Source organism: Rhincodon typus, chromosome 5 (genome assembly GCF_021869965.1).
Source record: "Rhincodon typus isolate 14 chromosome 5, sRhiTyp1.1, whole genome shotgun sequence".
NCBI lineage: Eukaryota > Metazoa > Chordata > Chondrichthyes > Orectolobiformes > Rhincodontidae > Rhincodon > Rhincodon typus.
This window is the reverse complement of record NC_063336.1, coordinates 25,197,970-25,218,729: the sequence shown is the minus strand read 5'-3', so window position 1 is coordinate 25,218,729 and position 20,760 is coordinate 25,197,970. Positions and strand designations below refer to the sequence as shown.

The window sequence follows — 20,760 nt, the reverse complement described above, 5'->3', positions numbered from 1 at the left end:
ACTTTTTTTTCTTCACAGATGCTGCCAGACCTGCTGAGTTTTTCCAGAAACTTCAGTTTTTGTTCCCGATCTACAGCATCTGCAGTTCTTTCATTTTTTTCTTAATAAAAACAACAGACCTGGCAGCATAGAGAGAAAGCAGAGTTAGCATTTTGGGTCCATTGAGAAGGTTCACTGGATCTGACTGTTAAAATTAATTGGGTATATTTGTTGGTGCCAGACAATGAGTAGCAAATCTAAAAACAGTAAACTATCCAATATCAGCTTCATTGTTTCAGAAACTAGAAGAATGTTTCCTGGATTAAAACAGGAAAGTTGAAGAATTGCAGACAAAAAAAAAATCAATACTGATCTTAAAGCTACTAATAATGATGAAGGTTATACCACTTTGGTTTCCAATACTGCAAGACAGCTGGTATGTGAGATACGTTACACTGTTGCATAATTTATCCTACCAGAAGTTATATCCTGCTGTGGGATTACATTCTGCAAAACAAAAATCAAATCTCTTGATATTGCTTCATTGCTTTCTCCCACCCCCAATAACCTTGGAGGTATCTTCTGGGCATGAATAAAGTGAATAGTTAAGCACTGGAGTGAGTTTAAAAAGATGTAATCTAATCATCTATCCAAATAAAATTACATTGTGAGAATACTTGGCATGTATTTATCTAACCCCGATGATTAGATTAGTATTTGCAAAATACCTCCTATTGTGCATTTCAACATTTTTGAGACACATTGATGCATTATATTCTGTCAATATGTTTAAGCAGTTTGTTCTATTTCATAAGATAACGAGGTTTATTTTGCTGCTAGCCACCGTGGTCACATAAAATAGTTCTCCTATTTGAAGATGGTTTAGTTTTGGAATTGTGTGACAGATTACATAGAAAATGTAATAATTGTCAGAAGACATTTTCAACCAGAAATTTACAGGGAAGCAACTAAAATTTGGAAAATCTTGAAATAAGACAAACTGAGGATTAATTAAAACTTATTTTAGATAATTAATATGAACAGTAAAACAATCTAAAATGCAAATTGTCCATGATCAATTTTCTACTTTTAAAGTTTTGCTTTGAATTCTAGTGTAGAGTCAGTCACTGTCTAAAATAAGTGACAAAATAAAGTTGACTATTTTACTTGAAAAACCACAAACAACACTTTTGTAAATATTCAAACAGAACCAGCATTAAATATTTACAGGAGGTTATCTTAAAACTACAATAGGACGATTGGTACTTCAACTAAGATGGTGGAATGGTAGTCACAAGAACTTTCATGTTCCATATTTAAGCAATAGATATTTATCTACCAGTACCACACATTTAGGTCTCCAATAATATCTTTTCTTATTTTACTCAGATGAAAATCATAAAATTAAAATTTGCACCTTAATATTTATACTATTCTTACTCATTCAGCAATGCTTGATGCAGAAACACTGATGCTAATCATAATTTATATTAGACAGTCATTTTTTGCAAGCCACTGCATAACAACATTTAACTGGTTCTATGCTACTGCTCAAAAGTTGGATTTTTTTTATAATTGGATGCTGCTTATGACATTCTATCTCTGCAAACAATCTAGCAATTTAGATTAACTTGCTAATATTTATGAGTGCATTGTTTTTGGACATGAATTCTGTTAACATTCTGAACTTGCGTCTGACAAACAAAGTCCAATTGCTACAAAAACATCTTCAGAAAGATTAACTTCTGGTTTTTAATTAATCTTTTTGTTAAAAGATAATCACATGCTTTATTGGTATCTATGGACCATTGTGGTTCATTTTTGCTATTGCAGCCACATACTACTTCCTAAAGAGACAATGATTCCAAAGCATGCATTGAGTAGCAAGAGAGAATAGAAGGGAAGTAAAACTAGCAAGACAAATAGCTCGTGCACATTTGTGACTAAATATCATAATTTGATAACCAGATCTCAAATTAAAACATTTACTTCCGTAGTGACTTGTTTCTTTTGAAACTGAACTGCAAGAGTATTTGAAAATATCAGTAATTGAAGTTGTAACAATTGATAACCAAACAGAAATTTAATGTAAATCTTAAGGTTGGCTATAAATTTTTAATTACACAAATAAGTCTATATTAAAATGGATATATTTTAATTGTTGACTTTCTGATTCTGTTTCATTCATTTTGGACATGACCTCATACTACAACACTCCTTCACATTTGTAGAATTATTGAATAATTAATTGTCATTCCAGAGTTGACGTTTAAATGTTTTGGCATGTGTCTTTATCTTAGAAAAACGATCAGGTTTGAATCACTCAAGAGTTGTCCATGTTGTCTTAATTATAAAAGACAGTACTTTAAGAGATTCAAACATGTAAAATGCTAATTCTTAATTATCCCTAAAGATGAAACACTTGGTATGCTTATTGTTGGTAATATTAGCTTGTGAATGCTATTAAGAAACGTTTAAGCAGTAATGGCTTATTTGCCTGCAGTTTTTGATTCAATAGAGCCAAATCCAAAAGACTGACCACTGGGTATACACAAGATCAAAATTTTAACATACATGAATTTTTTTTTGGGAAATTCATTATTGTATTTAATTATTATCAATTTCCTCCAATATGTCAATGTAAAAAAAACATTTAGTAGCATTCTGAACAATTTGTTCTTTCAATCTTTTTATTTCACATTATAATGATAAGCAAGTAAAAGAAAATTATACACATTAATAATAAACTAAAATGGAGAGATATTGTAAAGTACAACATTTTGAAGCCATTCTTTTAACAAACTTCTTTTCAGTGTTAAGGTTTTACTGCTTTAAGTGTGTGTCTGTGCGCGTGTGTGCGCTTGGAAATGCAGGCACAGATTAAGACATCAATTAGTTAGTTCCCAGCAGAAATATATCCTGCCAGTTCAATCTGGACTGACCACAGTAACTGGTCATCACAGGCTTCGAAGCTGAATAATTAAGCCTTTGTTCAGCTAAAGGAAAACTGGTGCTGGTCTGTTCAAAATGAGCTCAGTGACCTTCCACCTGGTTTGTCACCTATGCCCTTTAATTTGATGATCCTGTATATCCTCAGACTCTATTCTTGGAGGCACAATGTCAATAAGCCACTATATTTGATTTTCAATGACAACTGGTATCAGCATGCATGTAATTATGCTAACCCATTGCATGATCTAAGACAGATAAATATAGTCTCACGCTTTTAAAAAAAGTAGTAATGGGATTCCCCTACCCTGCAAGTTCTAATTCGATATAATTACGCTAAACTAATACCAATAACTGCAACACAACGACATTTAATATATTATGCCTATATTTCATGCAATTGAAGTTAACATTGTCAAGGAACACAACCACATTAGAAAAGGTTTGTTTTCCATTTTTTAATAAATTTGCCATGAATCTAAATATATTTAAAAAAAGAACAAAATAATCTAATTGATTTCCAGATTAATATCAGGTATTACAATAGATAATTAGGCATACACCTCATTATGGTGCAATGATAAATGGATATTAAATATTGATAGATTCTCATTTTCTAATGTGACACGTCACAATTTCTCAGACAATATGGCTAGATACTGTGAAAAGTACTATATACTTGTCCAGGAGAAAATGAACAATTTCTCCAGCTATGTGAATGTTATGCTTAACCATACAGAATTAATTTTAATTGGTAGCAACTGGAACTATGGATGTGGCCATAATCTGATCAGTCATGATCTTCTTAAATGGCAAAGCAGGCTGGGGAGAGTGGGGGGAATAAATGGCTTACTCATGATTTGTATGCTGATGTGTCTGTTTGTAATTTTGGAAACATTTTAAAGCTTTATAAACAATTATTAAACTATAACTTTGGACCACTTCTATAATGTCGTGGGATATCATAATATAGCCTAGCATTGGTAGTAATCCTCTCTTTCCTTGCAAACTAATATGGCCACTTTTTCAATATAGAAAAAAAAAACCTTTCATGTAGTACAAGTTCCTAATTTTTTAAATTCTATTTCCTCACTCTAGTTTCCTGCGCACCCACCACCCACTCCCCACCCCACAAAAAAAAATTCACAACTGTGTTGTGGTTTGATTTTTGACTGTGAAGATATTTTTCTACGTCATTTGAAAAATCCAATGGAATTTTTTTTGACAATAAGCTACTTACTGGAAAAGTTGTACTGCTCAGAAGCCATGTAGTACTTCCAAATATGGATTAATAAACAAGTTTCAGTAATGATCAATTTTGTTGTCTTGATTCAGCACTCCGGTCAGCGACTTCATACAAAATCATTATGTCATTGGAAGTACACTTCCATGATATCACCTTACTTGCGCAAATTGTCACCACTCAAAGCTATTTGTTTACATCTATAAATAAGCTGAAATTAAGTTTCTAGAAGGCCTCATATTCAACACTTGGATTGATTTTATCAAATATGTGCAAGGCAATCAAAGATATACAAGGTCACTGAGTGAAAAGACAGTGATGCAACCTCTCTGAACTGGCAGCCAGCTGGGCTTTTAAACACTCCAGGATACATTAGTGCCTTGCATTGTGTGCCTGACAATAAACAAACTGCTGTGATTTAAATGAGGTTAGCATATATTTCTTCATTAATATCAAACATTTAAATACCTATTTTAAATGTTACACAACCCTATTTCATGAAACATCACATCTAGAAGATAACTAAAATGCTCAAAATTAACATGGCAGTGTCAGTCTGCAAGATACCACACATAAGCTGTACCATTTCCTTTCCATCTCAGAAAAAAAACATGGCCCACAGGCACCAAAGACCATTCATCAAGTCAGACCCCGCTTCATGCAGTGAGCTACCAGCAAGAATTGCATTTGCAGAACAACATTTTATATAACAAGGAATTCTTCCTGGGAACTTGACTCTTCAGTTTATGAAGTTAAGAAAATACTATTTCAAGTAATAATTTAACTTTTTTAAAAAAAGTTTATTGGAGACCATAGTTTTATTGTACAACTGTAACCAAGGAGTAATATCTGCACCATTAGAAAAAGCATTTTGGATTTTTAATGAAATGCATTAACATTTTCTCCTACTTGTATGATATACCCTTATTTAATGCTTTAAAGGAATCATTTTCAGCTTCATGATATGTAATAAAACACTACATTTGTATCACCACTCTACATTATCATTGCAAATGATAGCAGCGAGCGAACATTTTGAAACTTAACAATGCTAAGGAGCCCATAAATGTTATTATTACAAACTCATTTTTAAATAAACAAGCTTTTACTGTTTGAACTTCAATGAGTATGATGTGTTAAATCAACAAAAAATATTTTTTCTAACTTTTTAAAATCTTTTTGATTAAATAGCAACATTACATTTGGTCCTAAACTTAACAGGTCATTTATGAGCAGTAGAATAAATTTATACGAATTCTGACTTATTATGTTTCCCCATTGAGCATATTATTGGATCAGGATTGCTATGAATTAATTTAATTTTTGAAGTAAACACAGTCAATGTAATTAATTCCTATTTGCTTATAAACAACCATTTTTGTAACGTTTCATCTCAAATTTTCTAATTTTTATACGATTCAATTTTTAAAAAAATTCACTCATGGCATATAGGCATTGCTGACTATGACAGCATTTATTGCATAACCCAGCTGCCCTTTAACCAGTGATGTAATCTTTCTAAATAAACCAGCCACTTTATAAGCATTGCTGCATACTAAAGTATTTCACTGTTCATGAAATTAAACTTATCATTGAAATACACAATATACACCAAGAGTTATAAATATTTATAAAAAGATTTGTGGAATTATAAGATGGAAGATTTCTATCCAATGAGAACTGAAATACTGGGTTTAATTGCATGCTTTTACTTGCTTTGATAAGATAATAGGTCTCCAATATTCATTTATTATAATATATCAAGTTTTGTACATGTTCCAGCTGGTCAATGCAATCCAATCAATGGCAGGTTTACTTCAGTAATGTCTAATCGCATGGTTACTTAGATTTGTTACTGAAATCTCAAGTGTCAAAACGAATTAGAACTTCTCTAGTTAAATTCCCAAAACGTTTTAATCTAGAGCAATAACCGATGTTAGATACAAGTACCTAAAAAAAACAGAAACATGTTCATATTGAATAAAGAAAAACAAATACTTTTTTACTAGTCAGGAGGAAACAGTAACTGCTACACGAAGCGTTCCTAAAGCTGACAGAGGCGCACTTTTTCCCTCTGTACAATTAAAGATTTTTAAAAAAATATTATTCTCATCACAATCTAATATGTATATTTCATGTCCCCTACTTACAAGATTTATACCAATAAGTGGCGTACATTATATTCACTTTTAAATGTGAAGTAAATTACAAGTTATATACTAATACAAACTTAGAAAAATAAGATATCTGCCATAGAAGACTTAATTGCAATTGGACTAGCGTATTAGATGTGAAGCTCCAAACAATTTTTTTTGCAAACAAAATCACCCTGTTGTTATTTGCCCCACACCATCTCCAAAAGTTTTCAAGATGGTTTGCATTTCAAAAACTTGAACTATTATATTTTATTGTTCCTCTTCTTTTAAAAATACTTTTTTTTTGAAAAGAAAACCATGTTTTGTATTTACTTTATGATTGCCTGTCTAGTGTGATTAAACCCATGGACAATATTTTCCATCTTTAAACGTGGAAATAAATGTGAAATGTCTTTTTCAATTTATAGCCATTTTATTGAAAACTACTTTCATTAGGAGGTAGATTAATGGTTTGTTCCATGGTGTGTTTGTTTGTTTCAAAAAAATGATAAATCAAATAATAAACTTCTGTAGATACACATAAAACAGGCTTCAAACCAATCTAAATTTTTCCTACCCAAAACCGACCAAAAAACTGTTTTGCATGCCAAATATTACAAACCAATCTCTTCCAGTAAAAAACATGATTATGTTAAAAGTTGGGAATTATAGAATACTTCTGGACAAAAAAATGTTTTAAGTAATTTAGTTGGTTACACCAAAGCAGCAAACAAATACAATACTATACAATGTCAATTAAGCAAAGGTTAGCTAAACACAAGTATATGTTCAACTCATGCTATTTGCTACATTTTGGTTGAGATTTTAAACCGTTTTGGTTGAGATTTTGGATGCCTAAATCCAATGATAACCTTTACTGTAAGAGATTGTAATTAACATAAGTTTTCATTTTCACAAATATATAATTTTCTAAAATGCTTTCTGTGTAACTCAACAGAATCATTGGAGAAATTACTACTTGATGATCAAGAGTAAAAGCTGCAATTTCAAAGCAGCATCATATTGATTATTCTTTCCCTCAAAAACAAGACTGCAGATTACTTTCTAATTTTTTGAACATCATGTTTTCGAACAAATTCAAATTGTCCAAAACATTCTATTTGCCCTGTCAGCCTGACTCATTACATCTGGCTTTATATTTGGTGTGATAGTGATGCTTATTATTTATTTATGTAGCGCCTTTCATATTTATACGAACTCAACTGTCCTGCAGATAATACAATTATTTCTCAAGTGCAGTCACAATCATCATGAAACAAAGAATCCAAGTGCAAGACTGGTAGACCGTACCTTCAGAACACAAACCACACTTTAACTTGGCCTGTAATTAAAGTGTATTGTCTTAAATTGTGAAGGGGTGGGTGGGGGGGAGACAGAGTGGAGAAAGATTAGCATTAATCTTCTCCGTTTTGTTTAATGAATAAATTGTCCTAACTTTTACTTTTTATTATGGAGACACACTCTTGGAGTACTCCAGCCTGAGGTGATGGTCAACATCTAGTTACAATGAATATATTAACATTCGTTTGATAGTAAAGAATTTCAGTATTGCTATCTTTTTTCCAGCAATTGTAACACTCCTTTACCTTTCGAAAAAGAAGAGACAAATCCTCTGGTCTTACACAGTTTACAAAAAAATAATTCAATTATGGATGTATTTTTACGACATCTCCCTCAGAACAATTATCTGCGAGGGATAAAACTCTTTAAACAACAGGAGAAAAGGGAAGTGTACTAGATGCAAAAATGTTCAAATTTACTACTGGGAAAGTAAAAATCCCTCAAAGGCTCTACAAATTCCAATTGTTCTTTTCAATGAAAGCAGAAAAATACACATAACTTCTCGTAGCACAACTTTCAGACTAAAAGGCCCATGCATCAGTTTAGATCGGTGCCCCGATAACAACAGACGTGGAAAACCATGAAAAAAAAACATGAAGGAGTCAGAAAACAGATGCCCTCCAAGTGCTTGCTTTATTTTTAAATACCTCGGACGTGTAAAACTGCCAATGACAACGAATCAAAATGGCGACTTTCTATTCCCTGATCCACTTAAAGTCGAGCGGAAGGAAATCATTTACTCTTACAGATCACATAGCAACAGCAAAGTTCACCGGGGATTTCAAACAAAATAAGTGAACGAATCGTGCTAAGTCGCTTCACACGAACGCAACAAATTTTAACTGATCATAAGAAAATGCACTTTTCCGTCATAACCATCACGCCGCTGTAAGCATCCAAGCACCATACCGTGGAGTAAAACAAAAGAGTGAACGAGAAACATACATTTTAAAAATGGTGCACACATGCACCTTCTTGCGCATTTTAAAAGAAAGTACCCAAATGAGACCCGAATTCCTGAGAAAAGAAAAGAAGGCCGCCGTAAGGATGCATTGACGGGGGGAGGTGGGGGGGGGGTGAAATTGGTGAATGGCAGCGAGTGGGGTTTGGCTTTACGACTGCAGCGACAGCATTAGCATCATCACCATCACCCCCGGGGGTGAGAGCAGAGCCTCCTTTAGGAGTGGCCCGGGTCCGCGCGACGCCCCCTCGTGCCCCAGGTGACAATCAGCAGCGAGTCCCGGGCTCGCTCTCTCTCCCTCTCATATACACACCTTCAGCATTCAGGGGAGGGCAAGAGACTGGAGACGACAGCAGCGGGGTGCCGCCTTCCAAAACAACACGCAAAGAAGGAGAAAAAATAAACAGCAGACCTGCAAAACTTTTCCACCCCTCCCCTTTTTGCCACCAAGCGACTTGCACGTGTTAGCTCGCAATTTTTTTTTAATATCCCACAAACTACTTACGTGGGATTCCGTCTTTTTTTTGTGTGTGTATGTTTTTGGCACGTTCAGTTTCTAACCTCGAACGTGAAATTCTACGACGGGTTCAGTTTTCCTTATTTTTAAATATTGCTGTCTCTTTAAATCATGAGATAGAGAAAGAGAAAAAATATATATATACACAGCGAGTGAACCCGGAAGAACATTCATCTCCTCCAATTCTGGATAGCCCGACGCTGCAACAGGGAACGCTTTGTCCGCTGGAATAGACGGGCTTTATTTAGGTTAACAATTTAGCGCTTCTCGCGTCGCAACGAACGGGTTGGACAAGATCGCGTTTAAGAGGCTGCCAATAAAACTGGAGGGTCACATATTTCTTTCACTCTTACCTTACGTGCGTCATTTTTTTTGAGACTTATTTCACTTCCTGCCCGAATGTTCTTTGCTGTTGAAGAGGCAGTGCCGGGTTCAGGGCGGAAAGAGGCAATGTTGAGGATGAAAACTTAGCCGAGCTGCCCAACAACCTGGAAACCGTGCAGCCCGAGAGGGAATCCCCAACTCTTGGTCACACACTTCACCCTGCCTCACACGTCATGCAGTTCGACAGGGGCTTCCCCGTCACCAGCCGTACAAGGGCGAGCCCTGCTGCTTGTGCAACTCAAAGCTGTCCAGATATTTTTTTTGCATCTTCGCAAATGCAAACATCTCTCCTCCCTCAAACCCACCCCAAACCGCATTTCTCTTTAACCCTCCCGATGTTTGGCTCGCTGCGTAGACCAGTGCACTTCTGTTCAATGTTGATGGTTCACTCTCGCTTTCTAATTGCTAATTCTACGTATGAATTGTATTTGAAATCCCGTTACCTCTCTGGAATAAAGCCAGAATTGCTCGTTTTTTTTTGCATGCAAATTGTGATCCAAGTACGCGCTGCAACTAGCAGTGCTTATTTTTTTTTAATCGAAATCCAATAACAATGATTCCCTTCGTTAAACTTAATATAATTTCTATATGACCTCTACACATAATAACAAAAAAAAACAAAGAAGACAATGGAAGGTAATTTTTTTTTGCAAAACCAAAGCACAGATGAAGCAACATGATACCCGACAATGTGGTAGTTATGGACGCTAGTGTATTGAATGAGTTTATTCGCTAAAGTGATTTTTTTGTTTATACAGTCTTTACCAATTACACTTGGGTTCGAAGGAATACATAGTACATAGGCTGTGAAAGAAGTGTGTTCTCTGGAGTGAAAGGAAAATGGGTTTGAGAATTGATCGAGAGAAAAGCACAAGGAAAAGTAACAGCAGAATAGTAGAAAGTGCAAACCTTTGGAGTTAACATTTTTCTTTAAAGAACAGGCAAACATGGCAAGAAAGGAAAGACAAGTGAAACTATTTAATGAAGTGTAAACAGTTCCTTTTTCTCGGTAATTTAAAAGTTTAGATTTGTTTGTTATGGGAACCCAGCAGCGTAAAATAACTGCCTTTTATCCCTCGTGAATACTCAGTTGCATTAAAAAAACTTGCTTGTACAATACTTTCTAAATATAGCTTCAAAAACAAAACTCAGCTTTCAATTATCCACAGATAGCTGAGTTGTGTTAAAAATTTAAAACAAATCGGCATATAAAACACATTTACTTTTGCAATTATAAACTATTATGCTAATAGAACAGCAAGAATAATTAGAAATTCAACTCTGCTTTTTAAAATGCTTCATTTGCTACTAGGCTACATGTTTCATAACTTTGAGAAATTAACTAAATATGTAGATTCAGGATCATATGAAAATCAGAAATAAAATTGTGACGAAAGATATTAAACCTACTGAGGAATATTTATTTTAAAATATTATATTGAATTGATGTCATATGATAAGTGAAATCCTAGCTTTGCAATTTATATATTCAGTAGGTTTTGTCAAATGATTTTCATGTTTTATATAATAAAATCCCAACAGGTTGGAGATTTTTCTCATAAAAAGATATGAACTTGTCATAACCTATGAATTAAAGCTGCAATCTTCAACAATCATTTTTCCTAAACTGTATTGCACGATTCTTGTTACTAAAATCATTGTTGAGACTGCCCACAAGAATTCAAGAGCTATAACGGTAATATTTTATGGGACACAAATTTATTTGTTGGAGAAGATTCCCTGGTATTCATTTTGTGAGTTAAGCAGACTTCATGATGAGTCATATCAAAGAATTGAAAAACATATTGTGCTCAATCAACGAATGTTACCATACTCCCTAAAGTCATTTCAAGTTTTGTCTTCCTGGCAGTAATTATCTCTCAAGAGTTTTATTTTCACTGGTACCTATTTTTCCTCTGCCTAATACCACATCCCTTTTGTATGTTAACTTAGACAATATGTTGGCAAGCTTGTCTAATCCCGGGGCATGTGGGAGTTGGGGGAGTGTATGAAAAGTGAGATAATTACATCAGGTCCAATGTCACCGCACCTACAAGGGTGCATTTTCAAGCAAAGATGATTGGAGAGCTAACTGAGTTCTACCAGTTCTCCTTCCCCCATATCTCCCCAATGCCACTTGATGGATGCAGGAGCCATTTTTAGCATCTTTCTCTTGCTTAAGATCAGTTCACTCCCTGCAGACTGGGAATTGAATGTGATATTGTTACCAACTGCAGGGTCTCAATTTTGTGCTTTATTTGTGAAGAATGCTGTGTTCACACACAGAACATCACAATTTGAACATTAGTCTTGATTGACATTTAGTTTTTGTTATCATTTGGAGATGTAGATTGGAAATCCTTAGCTGAAGATAAGATGGAGTGAGTGCCTTAAGTAAGTAATAACGTGGCAAATCCTGGTAATGAAAGAAAAATTAACAGGGAAAATTTTCTGAGTTTTCAAAATATAATCAACTCTAGCTAAATTACACTAATAACTTTAAATAAGCCAGAAAAAATGAGAGAACATACAAAGAAATCATATATTTACAAGTGCAATGACAATTCAGATAAACTAATTCTATACACAAGTTTCATCGGTGATTTTTGTTTATGTTGTAAGCTGCCAGACATCACTGCGACAAATTTCACATTGCAAAATTTCAGTTGTCTAATGCAATTTTAAATGCTATTTTCCAAGATAATGTTTCATCTTTATTTAAAGTTGCGGAGAGTGTACAGTATTAACTCAGCATTACAATTTTTTTTACTGCACACTTTCTAAAACTGTTATGCATTGATGAATACCTTCTGTAGGTATTCTGTAAGCACTTCAACTTTGCGAAACTGCAATGAAATTATTCAAAAATGTTTTCAAATGAATATATTATGGATAAAATGCTATTATAGGACATGATAGCCTGAGGTTAGTGATATACATAAGTATATACATAATGATATTATAAATGCACTGAGCACAGTATTCATTTCACATCTGCACAAGCACATTTCCAGGAGGAGTCATTGGATAGCAATCAGGAATGGGAACCTTGGCTAGTTTTTCTTTAACTTACTGGGCACTGAAGCCAATTGTAATGCCCTCACATCTCTCCACTTGAAATCCGCAAACTCAGAACAGGCTGGTGATCAAACTTGGTACCTTCCTGCTCACTGTGGATAAGCAACTGGCTGGCTTGAGTTGGTGATCCACCAAGGTAGCATGAAAAGCACATTTGTGGAAATAAAATTACATTTTAAAATGACAGATTGAAAAATGTGAATGAGGTCTCTCTGAAATGAATCGTAACAATATTTTCCAACCTTTCACTTTACCAGATGCACTTGTTAAAATGAATCATTTGCTTTATTTAAATATTTTACAGTATTTAATTCTATCAGTTATGACATGACACACAGGAGCAATCAAACTTTTCATGTAAATATCATGTAAAATAGTCATATCATCAAAAATAATTTCTAAAATGACAATCTAACTAACAAAGACAAATATTTAGCTAAGCTGTGGTATATTTTACTGGATGATTGATTTGACTACAAATTATGCACTGTTTTATGTTGTATCGTTTGTTGATTCATTGCATTTTCTGCCATTTGCATAATAACTAGTTAAATCAGCTCTCAATGCTCACTATATCATTAAGGTAGAAGTAATTGCAAAAACAAAATCCTGCTGTTAGGGAAGAAAGCCAGAAAGGATGCAGAAAACTGCATTAAATTTGATTTGTTTGTACTGAAAGGGTTTGGCTACTGTGACCTTTGCCCCTGTGGGGGGAAGGGCTGTATTTTAGAGGGAACAACAGTTTGTCCTTTTTCATGATGTAAATACTCAATAGCTTGTGAGGCAAAACTTTGAAACTAGAAATAGGCTTTTGTACTTTTCTGTGTTTGCCACTATAAAATCAATGCCATGTGAAGAAAATTAAAGAAATACAAAATATAAAGAAAATGGAATCCTGTATTTTTTCTGTAGTGTTGAAAGATATAGAATTTATAAATAAAAACCTCTATTAAACATATTTTGTTTGCTGAGAGATTTCACATGCAAGCACAACTGTTATAATTGTCATTATACAATCTGTTAAAAACATACAATTTGTTAATGTTGATACCGTACACAGCAAAAACATTTTTAAGGTACAAAAGCTTCTCAATTATTTTACCTTTGAAGTTCAGATTGGAGATAGCTAACAGCCACCTGTTAAGGAGATAGATTTTTCAGGGGACTTGTAAAGATGAGTAGTGTATCTAATGGGCTACCAGATAGAGGATAGGGCTGTAATGTGAGTTGTAGAGCCAGGATAGCTGTCATACATAGTTTCAGAAGGGGCAAGAAACTTGTGGAGCAGAACTTTGAAAAGCAGAAAGTATGAATAAGGACAAAAAGGGAACGACAAAGGTGGGCAGGGGCTGAGGTTATGTAAGATTGCAAAGATAAGGAGGATGTGGAGACCTTAGAAGATGATTTTTAAATTGGTATTAGGAGAATCTGGGATCCAGCAAACTACTCCAGTCATAGAATTGAGAGATACTTGGTGGAAGATAATATCGTGGTTAAAGGTACAGGTTTCATTCCAGTTTATGTTGTGTGGAGCTTATGGAGAGGACTTTTGAAGAGTCTATTCTGGAAAATGATGAAAGATTTTGTGGCAGTGGGGTAAGTGAAATGGATAGAATTTTCACTGTTTCTAGGATGTAAGCAAATAGTCTTGGGTGATCAACTGGATGAATAAATAATGCTTAATTTGACCAGGGCACTGAGATTGAGAGGTATGAGTTATGTTTAATTAGGTATACAGGAATGGGAATGGGGTTATGGGTTACGGCCCCAAATTTGTGTTTGAGCTGATTGAAAAGAGTCTAATTTGTTGCTGACCTGCAAGAAGTTCTGTTTCATACACAATGTATCATAAAATTAGCAAAGTACAATTCATTGAATTAAGAAGAGTAATAGCAGAGAAAGTTTAGCTGGATATTGTTTGCTTACTTCTGAAAGTTGGCCTGTATTTTGAGGACACTGGAGGTGGCAGTGCAGATGCAGAAGTGGAAATATTTATAAAAGATATGCTGGTTTTTTTTTGGAAAAGAAAGGACTGGCGTAATGAGGGGCAGGATCTTGGAGGTGGTGGAAGGAGATGTCATCATCAGAGGTCAAGGAAAGGTAATGCACTATAGTAACATTCACAAAAGTTGGAAAGACAGCAATGCAGAGCAGAATGCTATTCTCCATATGTTGTGCAGTTTATAAATACTGAAGAACAAGTAACGTTTCTGAAGTAGTTTTGTGCTTATTATTTAGGAAGCGTGAACTCACCAGACAACCAATGACTCTCACTTTAATAATGTGGCAAATTCAGAAAACAGTAAAACATGTCTATAATTGAAATATATTATAAAGTCTTACACATCTTTAAAATAATATTTGTATTGCATTTATCAGCTGGAGCTACATTTATGCAACGATTTTAATATCAACATGAAGCAATTTTAGCTTTTCATCAATCTAAAATGATCTATTTCTATCTGGATCTGGGGGCAAAGTGAAATAAGGCTCTGATTCTTGTGCAATTACTAAATCTAGTTTGCAATATCCGCATGGGTTTGTTGGACTTCCTTGACACTTTGTAAACATACCTGACCTTAAGTAATGAGGGTAGCATTAAAGTCCTTAAATTCTAACTTTTGGAGAGCTTTGTGCATGGACCCTAACTATAACTTTTGGTCTCAAACTGGTAGCTGCAGTGAAAGTTCTCTCAAAATATCTTTCTATTTGAAGTAAATTTTGAAAATGACTACATAAAAAAAAGTTTTGAGATGATTTCATTGCCATGTTTTAGAATTAGCCAGCCCTTAACATTGAACAGCAATTTTTTTTGCGTTCATTGATCGAAAAAGATGATTTATCTAAACGAGTGATAAACTTTACATATGAAATCATATAGCATTTGAAGGCATAATGCACGAATGCACAAAGAAGACAAACATTCTATGTGTGCAGGAATGGTACGGATTCTTGGCAGGTAGTTGTAGGTTTTGCAGATGGAAAGCAGTGCATGTTCATTCAGTATGAAAATCTGATGTTTCTTCAGGCATTTCATGGCACTTGGGCAGCTGGTGGGGATGTGATGCTTCCTTGATTCATTTTCAGTTCTTTATTTCCTTAATTATGTTTTAATTTTATCAGTAACTAAATAACTAGCCTGGAGTAAAGTAAGGGAACAAAATTAATATTAATGGGGACAACATAATTAACTCATTTCTTTTTAAGCTTCAATTGTGCATACTAATCTAAACCTCTTTTATTTTCAAGCTAACTAATTCCAAGACAATACTTTTGATTATGTTGTCAGTAATTAATATTAAAATATAAAACAATTTAGAAATAATTTGACCTATTTGTCAATTTAAATAGGGTACTGATGTTGAATCTGTTTAAAAATGAAAAAGAAAATTTCAACTAGCCTCTAATAATGGCAGTCCTTCTGACTTGAAATTATTATAATAAGGTATTTAACCAGTGCTGTGGATGTACTTACAACATGTGGTCAGCAGTGATTCACCACCTTGCTTGCTAATACAAAAAAATTAAGACAGTGTCCATGCTAATGATTGTTTTAAAGTTCATTTGTAAAGTTTTTGTTGTTTTGCATTGGAAGATTACAATTCAATAGGTATGTTAGACTTGTGATCATGGCTGATCTGATTGTGGGCTTCAATTTCCCATCTGAATGCTATAACCTTTGACTCTCTTGTCTATTGAAAATCTATCTGACTCATCCTTGAATAAAATTAAAGACTTGGCCTTCACTGTCTTCTGACTTATTTGATCATTTGGACTCAGAACACAGTATTGAAATTTATTTAATACACAAAGTAGGTGCTTGGCCAGGAGAGGTAATATTAAAGATTGCAGAAAGAAAGAATCAAAAAGAGAAATTTGAGAAATATTCAATTTGAAGTGTTGCATAACCTGTCAAGTGTTTCGAGCAACTTTTGCAGATTTTTATTATTTTGACTTTGTGTTAGGAGTAATTTAATTTTTGAAGACCAAAAAAAAAAGTGAACTAACTGCTAAATAGAAATACACTGAAGGGTATAGACGAACAGAGAACACAGAACATACTCTGGGTGGGGGACTTCAATATCCATTGCGAAAAATGCTCAGCAGCATCACTACTGACCAAACTTCTCCCTCGTTCTAACTTTGAAGTACATATTTATGACATCATTGGTAGGAGTTACCACTGCACAGTCCTTGTGGAGATGAAGTCATCTCTTTACATGGAGGATACACTTACATCAATGTTGTGTGGCACTACCACCTTACCACCTTGGGATAGATTTCAAAAATATCTAGCAGCACAAACTGGGCAGCTAATACATGAGGTGTTATCAGTTATCATCAGCAACATAAGTGTATTCATTCACAATCTACAACCTCATAGTCTGACATATCTCCCACTCCACCAAGCTAGAATCAATCAATCATAGAATCCCGACAGTATGGAAGCAGGCCCTTCAGCCCAACAAGTCCACACTGCCCTTCTGAAGACCATCCCATCCAGACCCATTCCCCTATATTTTCCCATATCTAACCAACCTAACCTAAACATCCCTGGGCACTATGGGAAATTTAGCATAGCCAATCCACCTACTCTGCACATCTTTGGACAGTGGGAGAAAGCCAGAGCAAACCCACACAGACACAGGGAGAATGTGCAAACTCCACACAGACAGTCGCCTGAGGTTGGAATTGAATCCAGGTCCCTGGTACTTTGAGGCAACAGTGCTAACCACTGAGCCACCACGCTCAAAGAACAAAGAAAAGCAAAATATTCTAAATGCTGAAAATCTGAAAGAAAAACTAGAAAGTGCTTGAGAAACTCAGCAGGTCTGGTAGCTTCCGTGTAGAGACAAGTAGAATTAACATTTCAGGTCCAATATGACCCTGTGCAAGTTATGATATTATACCTCTGCTTTCCCTGTAGTTCTGAAGAAGAGTCACTGGACCCAAAACATTAACTCTGCTTTCTCTCCACAGGTGCTACTAGGTCTGCTGTGTCTCTCCATCAATTTCTGTTTTTGTTTGCTATTTATAAGGTTATGATCAAAGTTGGAACAAATTTGTTGACCTGACTACAAGTTTAGAGATCTTAGTGTCATCCTGAGTTTGATAGCTAATTATTTCAAGCAAGCAAAATGGATGGAACCTAGAACATTGTATCAGAAATGTTTAAATTTTTTTTAAATACACCTGTCCAAAGATGTCATTACACACCTCTGGAGCAGGTGGGACTTGAACCCTGATCTTTTAGCTCAGAGATAGGGACATGACTATCACACCTCAAGAGGCCCTCCAAACTTTTTTTTTTGATAGTAGCTGGCTGCTAAACTGCATCTTCAATATAACTGGGTTTAAAGGGACAGCTACCAAATCAAGACTATTACAAATAATACAAATAAAAGTTGTTAAGCAAACATACCTACAAACATATAAACTTATGAACAAGGGAAAAAAAATCAGAAGTCACACAACATCAGGTTATGGTCCAGCAAGTTTATTTAAAATCACAAGCTTTCAGACCATTGCTCCTTCGCCATATTAAGTCAGGACTGAAGAAGGGTAATACTCGAAACGTTGACTGCTCCTTTCCTCCAGATTGCTGCCTGGCCTGCTGTGTTCTTCCAGCCTCCTGTTTCTCTTACATGTTTTAAATATGTCATCTTTTAACATTTTTAAACTTCTGTTGGTACAAGCCTAACCTATCCAATCTTTGTCATAAGACAATCTGCTCATTCCTGGTATTCATCTAGTAAACTGTCTCTGAACTGCTTCTAACACATTCTTATCATTCTTTGAATAAAGAGACCACATCTACAAAATTATATACATTATTGATCCCTTTATTTAAGGAGAGATGTAAGTATTTTATGCTCATCTTGGATGAGATCAGTACTGTGCACAATACTTCAGATGTAATCTCACCAGTGTCCTGTATAATTCAAGTATAATTTCCCTATTTAATTCTTCTAGCACTAAATAATAACATTCTCTCATCTTTCTTATTTACTTGCTGTAACTGTGATTCATATAATAGGACACCCAGATCCTTCTGCACCTCAGAGCTCTGCAATCTGTCATTATTTAGGTAATATGGTACATTTTTGTTCTTCTACCAAAATGGACAGTTTCACATTTTTCCACATTATAGTGCATATGCCACATCATTGCCCACTCACGTAACTTATCTATATTCGTTTGTTGCTTTCATCTATCTTTTTCACAACTTACTTTCCTACTTGTCTTTGTGTCATCAGAAAATCTAGCATCAATACATTTCATCCCTTCATCTAAGTCACATGACTTGTAAAATATTAAAACACGAATCTTGGTAGTCTACCACTCGTTACATTTTGCCAACCAGAAAATGACACATTTATGCTTACGTTTTGTTTCCTGTGAGCTAGCCAATCTTCTACAACAACATTATTTTGCCCCAACACCACAAGCCTTTATTGTCTGCAATAATCTGGCACTTTATCAAATGCCTTCTGGAAATCTAAGTACAGTACATTCACTGTTTCCTCTTTATTCACAGCTTATGTTACTTCTTCAAAGACTCCAATAAATTGATTATATGTGATTTCCCTTTCATAAAACCATTTTGAATCTGCTTGATTAACTTAAACTTATCAAGTGCCTGATTATAATGTCTTTAATAATATTTTCTAATACTTTTGCTGAAACAGGTATTTAACTAACTGGCCCAGAGATAGTAAGGACAGCAGATGCTGGAGTCAGAGATGAAACAGTGTGGAGCTGGAGGAACATAGCAGGCCAGGTAGCATCAGAACCGAAATGTCAACTGTCCTGCTCCTCTGATGCTGCCTGGCCTGCCGTGTTCTTCTAACTAACTGGCCTGTAGTTTCTTGCTTTCTGTCTCCCCGCCATTTTGAGTAAAGGGGTTACATTTACTATTTCCAATCTAATGGACACCTCCTGAATCTAGGGAATTTTGAAAAATTAAAATCAATACATCAATAATCTCACTAGCTACATCTTTTAAATCCATAAGATGAAGTCCATCAGGATTCAAGGACTTTTTGTTTCCAGTTTCAACATTTAACTCAATAACCATTTCCCATATGATTGTAATTTTCCTGTATTCCTCCTTGCTCCATTCCGTTTCTTGATTATAGCTATTTCTTGGATGTTAATTGTATTCTCTATTATGAAGATCAATGCACTCACCTGTTTGATCCACCTGCCATCACCTTATTTTCTGTTATTAAATCCCCAGACTCACTTTCTACAGGTCACTTATAGACAAGGTGGTTAAAAAGGCATTTTGCACACTTGCCTTCATTGCTCAGTCCTTTGAGTATAGAAGTTGGGAAGTCATGTTGAGGTTGTACAGGACATTGGTGAGGCCTCTTCTGGAATACTGTGCCCAGTTCTGGTTGCCCAGTTATAGGAAGAATATGATCAAGCTAGAGAGGGTTTAGAAGAGATTTACCAGGCTGTTGTTGGGTATAGAAAATTTGAGTTATAAAGAAAGGCTGGATAGGCTGGGACTTTCACAGGAGTATAGGAGGTTGAGAGGCAACCTGATAGAATTTTATGAAATAATGCAAGGTATAGATAGTGTTGATGGTAGTTGTCTTTTCCCTAGGATGGGGGATTCCGGACTAGGGGTACATTTTTAATGTGAGAGGAGAGAGATTTAAAAAAGCTATATGAGGCAATTTTTTTTACATAGAGGGAGGTTTGCATGTGGAATCAACTTCCTGAGGACGTGGTGGATGTGGGTATAATTACGACATTTAAAAGACGTTTGGATAGATACATGAATATGAAAGGTTTGGAGGGATATGGGCCAGGAGCAGGCAGGTGGGACCAGTTTAGTTTGGGATTATGTTCGGCATTACGTTGGACAGATGGGTTTGTTTCTGTGCTGTATGACTTTATAACTATGACTCTATGACCAATGCTCACTTTGTTAAATTGTCTATTTAAAAATACTTATAGAAACCTTACTATTTCTTTTAAAATTTTACATTGTTTTCTGTTATGCTCTAATTTTTCCCCTCTAATTAATTCTTTTGCTGAAAGAAGACATATCTTGTCAAAACTGTTTATCTCACAATACGGACAAATGTGAAAGCTACCAAAGTAAAGGGATAAGAACATTATACCGTATGAGAGTGGAGTG

At 34.9% G+C, this 20,760-nt stretch overlaps 1 protein-coding gene across 1 annotated transcript in view; it reads right to left on the bottom strand.

The window, feature by feature from the left end:
• LOC125483132 (protein lin-28 homolog B-like) overlaps positions 1–9,721 on the bottom strand; it is a 73,339-nt gene extending 63,618 nt beyond the window's left edge. The window contains exon 1 of the mRNA XM_048596910.1: positions 9,505–9,721. Coding sequence (XP_048452867.1) covers positions 9,505–9,513 — 9 coding nt within the window. The 5' untranslated portion in view covers positions 9,514–9,721. The remainder of the gene's footprint in view (positions 1–9,504) is intronic.
• Between the last annotated feature and the right edge of the window lie 11,039 nt (positions 9,722–20,760).